Source organism: Mizuhopecten yessoensis, unplaced genomic scaffold, assembly GCF_002113885.1.
Source record: "Mizuhopecten yessoensis strain PY_sf001 unplaced genomic scaffold, ASM211388v2 scaffold1683, whole genome shotgun sequence".
In the NCBI taxonomy this organism is placed as follows: Eukaryota; Metazoa; Mollusca; class Bivalvia; order Pectinida; family Pectinidae; genus Mizuhopecten; species Mizuhopecten yessoensis.
The window spans coordinates 130256-143095 of record NW_018404169.1 but is presented as its reverse complement, the minus strand read 5'-3'; the positions used below and the strand labels follow the sequence as shown (position 1 = coordinate 143095).

At 36.2% G+C, this 12840-nt stretch overlaps 1 protein-coding gene across 1 annotated transcript in view; it reads left to right on the top strand.

Moving 5' to 3' along the window:
• Positions 1-3799: 3799 nt before the first annotated feature.
• LOC110466528 (laminin subunit gamma-1-like) overlaps positions 3800-12840 on the top strand; it is a 56953-nt gene continuing 47912 nt past the window's right edge. Inside the window, exon 1 of the mRNA XM_021523084.1 lies at positions 3800-4321. Coding sequence (XP_021378759.1) covers positions 3820-4321 — 502 coding nt within the window. The 5' untranslated portion in view covers positions 3800-3819. The remainder of the gene's footprint in view (positions 4322-12840) is intronic.

Below are 12840 nucleotides of genomic sequence, written 5' to 3'. Positions count from 1 at the left end.
CTATCATAGAAACCAAAGATAAAAGATTCTTTATTAAAAGCAAATGGAATTAATAACACATCTAGCAATGATTCAAAATATGTTACAAACACTTGTACTTCTTTACATTCCCATAATGCATGAACTATAGTTTCTTTGTCAGTTTTACAATGAAAAAAATATGGACTATTAACAAGACCTATTTTATAAAGATATGAATTATTAGTTAAAATATGTTGATTAATTCTAAATTGAAGCCACTGTAGTTTTGCGTTTTTACTAATTTTGAAGGGAATGGTATAGATTTTCTTCCATATCTCTGTGTTAAATTCAAATATATCCTCCCACTTCTTTCTACCGGTAGATGTTGTATTATTTTGGCATAGAACATGGTAAAAGTCTTTAGTTCCTTTTTTGTGTTTAAAAACAAAATCCAAATTAATTGGGATATATGGATAATCTACATTCAAATTAGAAACATCCTCCTGTAAAATGGATTTCTTTATGGAATTATTGACACCTTGATAAGAAAGAAAATTTGTATGAATGTCAAATTTCTCTGTAAGCTCTTGATGGCTGTAAAACAATTTATTTCTTCTTTCTTTAATTAAGTCATAAACTATTGTTACCCCTTTCCTATACCATTCCCTATAAAATATACTCTTGTTTTGTATTTTTATTGATATATTATACCAAATAGGTGATTTGAGAATATTTTCCTTTTTGTTTCCAAAATTTACAACATTTTCAGCTAGCTTGCACCAACTTAACAGCACATCTTTCCAAAATATTTTTTTACAACTCTTCTGGCATTTTAGCATATAATCAGTACCACAATTAGCTATAATATTTCTATTTCCATATAACTTAAAAAAATTATGCCACTTTCCTTCTGTTGTATATAGTCTCCTAATCCAGGTTAATTTTAAAGATTCTATAAATGATCGTAAATGTAGCATTTTGAGTCCCCCTTCCAGATAATTCTTATTAACAATGTCTCTTTTTATTTTATCTGATTTGCTGTTCCATAAAAAATTATAAAGTTCAGTATTCAGTTTTTTAATAAAGCATTCTTCTGGATTTGGTAAAGAAATAAAAAGATGATTAAACTGTGATATAAGAAGGGACTTTATAATATTATTTTTTCCTATTGGTGTTAAAATCCTTTTATTCCATATTTTAATTAATGCCTTGAGCTTTACTATTTTTTTTTATCATAGTTTAGTTTTGGAATTTGGTGCAAGTCCACATTAAATTCAATGCCTAAAACTGTAAATTTTGTAATTCCCCATTGTAAGGTCCACTCTGGAAAGTATGTATCAGTACTATATTTTTTACTGCCAATCCAAACAACTTGTGTTTTACTTTTATTTACTTTCAATCCAGATTTTTTTGCAAAACTGTTTAATTCATTAAATGATTCTTTCATAGATCTTTTTGTACCATCTAATATAATTGAGGTATCGTCTGCATACTGAGATAATAAAATAGGAACACTGTCTATATTAATACCTTTCATATTCTTATTAAGTCTAAATCTTATAGCAAGTACTTCTACACATAGAATAAATATATAAGGTGCGATTGGATCGCCCTGCCGACAGCCTCTCTTTATTTCGAAAAAAACTTGAAAGATTTCCTCCCTGATTAATAGAAGAGATTGCATTAGTATGTAAAAAATGTATCCACCTACATATATCATTCCCAAAATTAAAAAAAATATAAACTGTGTTTATAAAATCCCAACTAACAGAGTCAAAAGCCTTTTCAAAGTTTATAATTAAAAGCATACCAGGAATTTCAGTTTCTTCTGCATACTGCATGATATCATAAATTAGCTTTGTATTTTCCCCTATAAACCTCCCTGCAATAAAACCAGTCTGATCCCTATTTATTAATTTATCTAAAACTTTTTTTTATTCTACCTGCTGTTGAACCAGATGCTATTTTATATGTTATGTTTAGTAATGAAATTGGCCTCCAATTCTTTAAAAACTGCCTGGGTTTGTCTCCCTTGGGTAGACATGTAATTATACCCTGTCTTTGAGTTATAGATAATTTTCCATTCATAAATCCGTAATTGATAGACCTTATTATAAAATTACTTAATTTCCCCCAGAAACATTTAAAAAATTCAGCTGTAAAACCATCTGACCCAGGGCTTTTATTATTTTATATATTTTTTAAAGTATTTGAGGCTTCGTCTAATGAAATGTTACCCTCTAATAATGATGATTCTGTTTTATCTATTTTAGGAACATTATTGTTATAGGTATTTAAAAATGCATCTAGATTAACATCTTCAATATTACTATTACTTGAATATAAATGTTCATAAAATAATTTAACTTCATTTAAAATATCTTCCTGTTTACTGATAATTTCCCCATTTCCCTTTTCTAACATTGGAATAATTTTCAATTTTCTAGATTAAAAAAATATTTTGTTGGTTTTTCTCATTTAGCTCAAACCCATTTAGCTTTTGATCGAATGATATTTCCCTTCATTTTATGTTGCCTAATTTTTTCTAACTTTCTTTTTTCCTTCTACTTGATTAAAATCTATACTGCCATGGGCTTCTAGAGAATTAATTGCTTCAATAAGATTCTTCTCTTGTATATTTTGCTGCTTTTTCTTGTAAGATGAATACGATATTGTTTTGCCCCTAATTTCAAATAATAATGTCTCTAAAAAAAGTTGATCATTAATTTGAAATTGAATTTCATTGTCAGAGATAATATTTAGATACTCAAAATTGTAAACAGGAAAAGCGTACTGTAATTTAACTTCAGAAATAAGCTTATTTATTAAATCAAGATATTCTAAGTCATGCAGTAATGAATTGTTGAATTTCCAAAGACCCTTTCCTTTTTTGAACTCATTAAACTTAAATGATATAGAAGGTGAGGAATGATCTGATCGATAGCCAGTCTCTATGTTTCATTTTTGTACATTTCTTACCAAATTGTCAGATATTAAAAAGAAATTAAGACGAGCTTGTTTTATAGGGTTAGTTTTTCTCCATGTGTACCTCCTTATTTTTGGGTGTTGTTCTCTAAAAATGTCTATCATATCTAGTTCTTCCATTACTTCTTTTATCTTATCCCTAGCCTTTGGATTATTTATTTGTCTATAATTTTGATCATAGTCTAAATCAGGATTCAGAACCAAATTAAAATCACCACATACAATAAAATTTGTTGAAATCGAAAATACGTCTCTGATCTAAGTCTGTGATATTACAAAATGAAAAACCTTCTTTCGGTATAAAACAGTTTGCTGTGGTAGCATTACAGTTACCAGTCAGAATAACCCAATATAAATGTAATTTATTGTTAACTCCCTGTACTGGCATTTATTAACGCTAAAGAACTATTAACGTTATATATATATATACGGCAAACAAAGATAACTTAACAAGACAAAGATTTCTATAGAAAAGTAAACGTAGACACGGCATTTAGTACAAAAATTGTCAACATGAATAAACATAAAACAAATTTATATCTAGACCTATAGTGATTTACAAGGCTCGAAATAAAATAAAATAACTCCGACCAAGCTACCGTTAGAGAACATCGATCACAGTAAACGAACACTTGCCTCCACTCATTCAGAAGTGTTTGTTTTGCTTCTAAAGAATAAAACATACGTTTCACGTACGAATGATAGAGAATGATCTCCGGACGAAAAATGTTTAGTAAGACACGAATATTAGGCCCTATGTACAGCTGAAGCAAGTGTATAGATTATCTCGTACACAACGTAGAATCATAATTCCCGGGTAAAAGTTTTTCACCCATGATGCACCAGTAACTTGTGAAGTTGTGTGTGTGAGTGATGGCGGACGGAGCTCGAGCTGTGAAATCGCTCTCGGCAAGTTCGCGGAGTTGTGGCTTAGTGTTGACCACGGGCACGATGGCGAGACTTACACTGATTGTTTTATGTGTTGGGATTATGACCCATGTCACTTTGGGGGACGAAGGACTAGATTTAGATGAGATAGAACGTGAAAATGTTGCCGCGGGCAGTCGTGATTGTTACGATGCTAATGGGAGACCCCAGCGATGTATGCCAGAATTTGTTAACGCTGCCTACAATTTAGATGTGGAAGCTTCCAACACGTGTGGAGTCTCCCGACCTATAGAATATTGTCTGCAAACGGGTGCTACTCGGGTGAGGAAATCGTGCCACCAGTGTAACGATGCGGACCCCAGCCTCCGCCATCCACCCCACTACATGACAGACTTCAGCAACAACCGAAACTGGACGTGGTGGCAGTCGGAGACGATGTTACAAGGCATGCAGTATCCCAATGTGGTCAACCTAACTCTGGACCTCAGTACGTATGAAATTTCATAGGGGGTAAACCTGAAACTTAATTCACAATCATCATTCATGTTATATACAACTGCAGCTTCTTTATATATATATATGTCATAATCATACTGAGACTACTACTATAACATAAGAGGCCGCTGGGCGGGGGCCTTTTTTTTATCGTATATATGATTTTGCCGACTGCGACTGTCAAAAGTATCTCGCCATGTAAAACCTGCAACATTGTTGGAGTAGTCCAGGTCCAGTACACTCTGCCGATTGAGCTATATAGCTGTAAAGACCTATAATCGCTCTATTGACCTATCTGAAATAGGTCTTTTGAGCTATTTTTTGAGTAATTTTCTTTTTTAAGGAAAACAAAAAGTCTCTTTTAAAAGAAGATTTTATCATTAGGTGGATAACAAAAGACATTAAATATAAGGATTCTTTTTAAAAAATAATGATGTAAAAAAATCGGAAATTTTACATTTATGAAAAATGAAAATAAACATCTAACTGTATGCTTTTTGTAGTCAACATTACCATAAACCTTATTGTTTAATGCGACTTTGCTTTAATTTATTGAAAATTGAAATCTGAGAAAATATAGCTCAATACAGCTATAATGTATAGGTGTATATAGCTATATAGGTCTTTATAGCTATATAGCTCAATCGGCAGAGTGTACTGGACCTGTAGTCATAATGCCTGCATGACATAAGAAGTGCTGGTCCCAGCAGCATGTCTGCCCACCCTACAGTGTATATAATCAGCATCTTTGGTTACTTGGTCAACCTAAACCAGAACCTTGATAGAACTCCCCAGCCTGTGCCAAGTCTAAGGTACAGCCTATTCCGTATTGACCATGCTATGGCTATCTCTGTCCATCATTGCTTGTCCAGATTGGATCAGTTTTATCAACTGGCATATAATCCCCAGCTGTGGTAGATTACCCTTCAGCCCTAAACCTTTGTCACTGTTCTTATAAAATCCTTTCAGTGTTTACAGTTATTGCAATATGTCAGTTTCTCACATACGCTTGTATAATCCAAGATCAAGATTGCAGCATTTGAATGAAACATGGAGCTCACTTGAAGTATATTCATACTGTTGAACATTTGGTTGTCAAATGTGCTTTTATAACAATCAAGGATATATACAGTAAAATAAAAAGATTTGTAAATTTTGATTTTCAAATCTGATTCAGTTTTGAAAATTAATCCAATCACATGATTTTTACATCAGTTTTCTATAAGATTGTCTTTGTGTATTAGATATTGTGTGAACAATGTGATTATATCGATAACTATACACCTGTAGATGTAAACAATTGCTTTACTGTAGAGAATTTGACATTTGTGAAATTTTAGTTAAGAGAACAAAGTTACAGAAGTAAATCCAGAGAACAGTTATTAAATGAACTTAACATTTGTGAACCTTTACTCGAGAGAACAGATGTAACTTTCTGCCATTGTTAGACTTTTTGGGGCACACGTTTCCTTAGGGTGTAGTATGAATCATATCTTTCAGATCGTTCTGCTCAATTAGAGCTTTCAGGGTGTTGGGAACTGGAGAAGAGGGTCTAAGTTTTGACAGAAGTTAAGAGTTTAAGAAAACCACTCAAATTTATACCATAGTCTATTGGATGAATGTTTACAATTACAAAGGCCATCTGTGAGCTGTCAAGCTGGAGAGCTTGAAGGGGTTGGTTAGGTACAATTATATAGAACAGGTGTGTGCACATGGTTACAGCTCCTACACATGGTTTCTTCTCATCCTGTTCCTCAAACACTTCTGGTTCAATTTGACTTCATAGTCTTCTATATTTTGTCTTGGGGAGATCATTACTGTAATACAATATTAACTTGGTTATTGATTTAGAAAAGTAAAGTGAACAATATTCTACTAGTTTCACTGTAAAACTAAGGTCCCCCACTAGTTACACTTGCTGTACAACTGAGATACAGCATCCAATATATCATTTTATGAGAGATTTTGGTACAGGTTTACAAGTATCCTTCAGATCTACACCAGATTCAAACATTTATTGTTCAATCATAAAACTCATATCATGTTCTTTAATTTGTTGATGATATGTTCATTGTGAAAAAATATTTGAAATTATAACTATTATTGGTATATAATAAATTAGTTTTAAACACAGCTGTTTGATAGCTAGCTAATCATATAAGTCGTGTAGATAGCTATAGGCAATTATTGATAATGCTGCATGTCAACAATTTTAAAATCGTATATAAAATCAGGTTTTTGCTATTCTGATAAATAAAGATCTATTTCAAGAAGAGCGATATAAGAGATGGATATGCCCCTACAAATGCAATCAATGTATGTAGGAAGCTTCATCATATATATACATGTATACTTCATTCAATTGAAAATATACCTGAAACTCCTAAGTTCTAGGTTAGATTTTACCTGAAACTGCTAGATTAGGTTTCATTTACTGACCCAGAAATTTTCTGTGAAAGCTGTAACATAAAACTTTAATATTTAGAGACCATTTATATGTAGGTCAGGCTTAGTGGAATTCCCGATAGTCATCTTGGAGGTTTGTATTCTTATGATTACAATTTACCACAACCATAGTGTATATATCCCTGTAATCATGAGGAAATTCCGGTCAACTTATGTTGTTATTATGTTGAAAGCAATAACACAGATACAAGTACTAGTAATGTGGACATTTGTTAGTCATGTCCTTTTTTGTGTGTTTATTGAGTTCGGGATCTTCACAGGGTGAAACTTGAGTAAAGCATGACTAACATCCCAGATTTTCAAATTCAAAGCTAAATAAAATTTCTTTATTAAATGACAGAATAGCAAACACCGAGAATTTAACATTGTGTAAAATTTCAATTAACTACAAACTACATGTTTATTTTATGCATGCATATTACTTGCCAACCTTTTCAATTTTTCTTTGATTGGGAGAAGCTGAAGTGCGAGCGACAAAAATGCCTTACAAAGACCCCATTTATCATACTAGTAGTGTTTAATATTGTGATTTTAAACTGTTTTGTGTTAAGATTAAATTGAATTTGAGCAAGATGTAGGGAATTCCACTGAATTAAAAAGTGAAAGTAAACTGTATATTATAAATCATTGCCATTGTAAATCTCCATTAGAGACTTGTCCGTTGTGCTACCTTTTATTGAAATATAAATCATTAAATGACAGAAATGACCAGGTAATGTCCTACAGTCTGTCCAGACTAATAAGGGTAGACGAGACTGGGTCATGACCTCCCATGCCACAATATATGTATTGAAGTCCAGTTTATACACCAGATAAGGTCGGGTCAGGACCTCCCAACATCACAATATATATATTGAAGTCCAGTTTATACACCAGATGAGGGCGGGTCAGGATCTCTCACACCACCACACACAGTCCAGTGTACAACTCCCACTTATTATAAGGGTAGATGAGGTCGAGTCAGGATCTCCCACACCACCACACTCAGTCCAGTGTACAACTCCCACTTATTATAAGGGTAGATGAGGTCGTGTCAGGATCTCCCACACCACCACACACAGTCCAGTGTACAACTCACACTTATTATAGGGGTAGATGAGGTCGGGTCAGGATCTCCTACACCACCACACACAGTCCAGTGTACAACTCCCAATTATTATAAGGGTAGATGAGGTCGAGTCAGGATCTCCCACACCACCACACTCAGTCCAGTGTACAACTCCCACTTATTATAAGGGTAGATGAGGTCAAGTCAGGATCTCTCACACCACCACACACAGTCCAGTCTACAACTCCCACTTATTATAAGGGTAGATGAGGTCAGGTCAGGATCTCTCACACCACCACACACAGTCCAGTCTACAACTCCCACTTATTATAAGGGTAGATGAGGTCAGGTCAGGATCTCCGCCACCACCACACACAGTCCAGTGTACAGCTCCCTCTTATTATAAGGGTAGATGAGGTCGGGTCAGGATCTCCGCCACCACCACACACAGTCCAGTGTACAGCTCCCTCTTATTATAAGGGTAGATGAGGTCGGGTCAGGATCTCTCACACCACCACACACAGTCCAGTCTACAACTCCCACTTATTATAAGGGTAGATGAGGTCAAGTCAGGATCTCTCACACCACCACACACAGTCCAGTCTACAACTCCCACTTATTATAAGGGTAGATGAGGTCGTGTCAGGATCTCCCACACCACCACACACAGTCCAGTGTCCAACTCCCAATTATTATAAGGGTAGATGAGGTCGAGTCAGGATCTCCCACACCACCACACTCAGTCCAGTGTACAACTCCCACTTATTATAAGGGGAGATGAGGGCGGGTCAGGACCTCCGCCACCGCCACACACAGTCCAGTGTACAACTCCCACTTATTATAGGGGTAGATGAGGTCGGGTCAGGACTTCCATCAAAAGCTATTTATAGGGGTAAATATGTAGATCGGGACTAGGTCAGATTTGTGGTCAGACAACAGATAGTGAAATGAGACTTTGTAAGTTGGCCCTGCCTTTGGTGTGGTTTGGGGGTACAAGAGTATTGGGCTAGCTGCCTGACTGATAGTTTGCTGTAACAGTAACCCCAGGTATAAGTCTGATTATATTACATAACCAGGCTTATAAAGCCACACAGATGAACATGTACCAGGTATAGGTGAGTTTATAAGCTGAAGATATTGTAATAACAGTCTCAGTATACTGTCCCAGTCAGACATGTAAATGAGAGGAATATCGTATGATAGATCTGATGATCTCCCACACACCCTGGAGCACACCACTGCAGTAGGCCAGATAAGTGGGACACTATACTGGTACCATATTACCAGTTCCTGATTTGACTTGGACATGACAGGAACATTGGTCACTCACTATCACTACATGTCAGTACACGGGCCATTGTGTTAAAGCTGTGTGTCCATCCTGACTTACACTAATTATAACAACACTGATAACTGTGTGTGTGTCCAGTACCATCAGCAGAACATCTAGTAGATCTGGACAAAGCTGTCAGCCTTGTACCATCTCAACCTATGTGTATATCTGCCCAGTCTGGGTGACGTGTAACATGAGTTCTGTCCTGGTCATTCTGACAAGATATGTACAGTAAATACCCATTCAGTTCAGTCAGATAGGTCAGTTGATATGAGTTTTGTCCTGGTCAGTCTTATAGGACAGTAATGATATAAACAATCGGTCAGAAGCAGTCTTCTTCCACTTTCACTGTCTCAGTTAGTCAGTACTATTTAGTGATGGTCAGCATTAATGTGTCTGATACTTTACCATGACTGACTGGCAGGACTCTGCTTATTTATTCTTAGGCCAAAAAAAAAAGAGATGTCTGTTTAGGGTTCCCGACCGACCCTAGCTTTTTATCCCCCCCGACCCAAAACTTTTTTTTTTTAAACCCGCTGATTTCCGAATTTTAGAAGGTTCCTTGCCTTTCAAAATGGCTTCTAGCTCCGTGTCGGCACTAAATGTCATCATGTGGAGCACAATTTGCCTCCAAATAAACCTTGTTTATGCAATTCTTTTGTTTTACATACAATAGTAGGGTCATAATCACATGACCAAAAATATACAAACTTTTTTTTTTTTTGGTCTTTGAACAATTTGTATGTAGTGATACAAAACCTTATTGTAGACAAGGCTGGGACACCCCATCCATCCCCTCCCCAATCCTCTTGTTCCCATTTAACTATTGCCAGTATATATTCACTATTTATTGATACTTTTGATAGTCAATTTTTTTGAGCCCATACCAACCAAAACAACATCTCTCTGTTACCATCATCTATGATATGTATGCAAACATTTTTTTTATACATCCACAGTGATAAATCTAACTATGTACGAGTCCCGAGTCCTATACTCTTTTTGATGGGACCCATAGAATTTGTGGAAATACTTTAATTTAACATTGTGGGATCCATTAGTTTAGCAATACAGTTGAAAAGGTCAGGGGCTATGAAAATAAATTGTAGATTGATTTGGATTAAAAACTTACATAAAGAGAATTCTAAGAGACCACTTTCATGAAATAAAATTTATATGGAAATGAAATCTGTTTGTTATAGATTTATTGTGTATCAGTTTTGAATGGTATTTGTGTGAGCAGTAGAGTAATAAGGTCACTATAAAGACAGGCTGTGTACCTGTATAACACCTGTGGAGGTCCAGGGCTGTGTACCTGTATAACACCTGTGGAGGTCCAGGGCTGTGTAACTGTATAACACCTGTGGAGGTCCAGGGCTGTGTGCCTGTATAACACCTGTGGAGGTCCAGGGCTGTGTTCCTGTATAACACCTGTGGAGGTCCAGGGCTGTGTTCCTGTATAACACCTGTGGAGGTCCAGGGCTGTGTAACTGTATAACACCTGTGGAGGTCCAGGGCTGTGTAACTGTATAACACCTGTGGAGGTCCAGGGCTGTGTTCCTGTATAACACCTGTGGAGGTCCAGGGCTGTGTAACTGTATAACACCTGTGGAGGTCCAGGGCTGTGTAACTGTATAACACCTGTGGAGGTCCAGGGCTGTGTTCCTGTATAACTCCTGTGGAGGTCCAGGGCTGTGTACCTGTATAACACCTGTGGATGTCCAGGGCTGTGTACCTGTATAACACCTGTGGATGTCCAGGGCTGTGTACCTGTATAACACCTGTGGAGGTGCAGGGCTGTGTACCTGTATAACACCTGTGGAGGTCCATGGCTGTGTACCTGTATAACACCTGTGGAGGTCCAGGACTGTACCTGTATAACACCTGTGGAGGTCCAGGGCTGGGTACCTGTATAACACCTGTGGAGGTCCAGGGCTGTGTAACTGTATAACACCTGTGGAGGTCCAGGGCTGTGTAACTGTATAACACCTGTGGAGGTCCAGGGCTGTGTTCCTGTATAACACCTGTGGAGGTCCAGGGCTGTGTGCCTGTATAACACCTGTGGAGGTCCAGGGCTGTGTAACTGTATAACACCTGTGGAGGTCCAGGGCTGTGTGCCTGTATAACACCTGTGGAGGTCCAGGGCTGTGTACCTGTATAACACCTGTGGAAGTCCAGGGCTGTGTACCTGTATAACACCTGTGGTGGTCCAGGGCTGTGTACCTGTATAACACCTGTGGAAGTCCAGGGCTGTGTACCTGTATAACACCTGTGGAGGTCCAGGGCTTGTCATTAGGAAGGAGTTGTATTTCTAAGTATGATTTATAAGAGTGGATGATGAACAAGTGCAAAATTTTGAATGTGATTTAATTTTAAATGTTTATTTTATAAGAATGAAATTACACAAACTCTCAACACTACTGTGAGATTCTACCACTTGGCACTATGTAACTTTTTGCCTGTGTTTCACTGCTAACTATGTAAAACCTGATGAAATATTGCATTTGACATACTACTGTGTAATTAGTGAAGGTAAATGTGAATCCAACAGGTGTGTCTACCTCGTACCACAGTGACACACACCTTTGTAATTAGTGAAGGTAAATGTGAAGCCAACAGGTGTGTCTACCTCGTATCACAGTGACACACACCTTTGTAATTAGTGAAGGTAAATGTGAAGCCAACAGGTGTGTCTTCCTCGTACCACATGGGATGATCAGGTGATTTGTTATTGTGTGTGATCGTATGATTGTGGTAAGTCAGCCGACTCATCAGGTTTAAACCCATTATGTCCAAACATGTCATTTACTGGTAGTGTTGACAAGTTGTGTGCTTCCAGCCACAAAATAAAGGTTTTTACTCTTTGTTTTCAATGGGAAATGTCATATCTCATTTCAACCTTTTAACCTGTCGGGAGTATTAGATAAATTTCGATCAAAAATCATGAGAAATGTTTTCTATTTATCAATTCTTAAATTATATAAAATTCAGTTATTTTTTTTCTTTGTTTTACAATAAATACAGGCTGCTTTCCTTGACAAAAAGTTTTTTATTTTCACAAAATGATATTTTTTAGTGATTATCTTTCCAATCTGCATAAAAAATAAACTGAATTCATGTAGGAACAGTCTGTCGAAAAATTCAGATGAAAAACACAAAATTAACGCAGTGTTATATTAATACACACAGATACACAAATTTTACTCTATGTAGCTATATAATATACTAGCCTAGGAGTAGCTATATATATACAGCCTAGGAGTAGCTATATACTAGCCTAGGAGTAGCTATATATACAGCCTAGAGTAGCTATATATATAGCCTAGGAGTAGCTATATATACAGCCTAGGAGTAGCTATATATACAGCCTAGGAATAGGACTGTATGTTATAATAAGATATATGGAATTAATTTAAGATTGAAAATACAATGAAGATTCATGTTCCCCTGACTAGGTGAAACTTTGAAAGTACCGTAATAAAGGTGAAGTATTAGCGGTATCATGTACGCTCTACCCAGGTCATCTACCAAGTTACAGTTAGGAAAGTATTAGTGGTATCATCTACCTAATTTCAGTTAGGAAAGTATAAGTGGTATCATTTACCAAGTTACAGTTAGGAAAGTATTAGTGGTATCATCTACCAAGTTACAGTTAGGAAAGTAT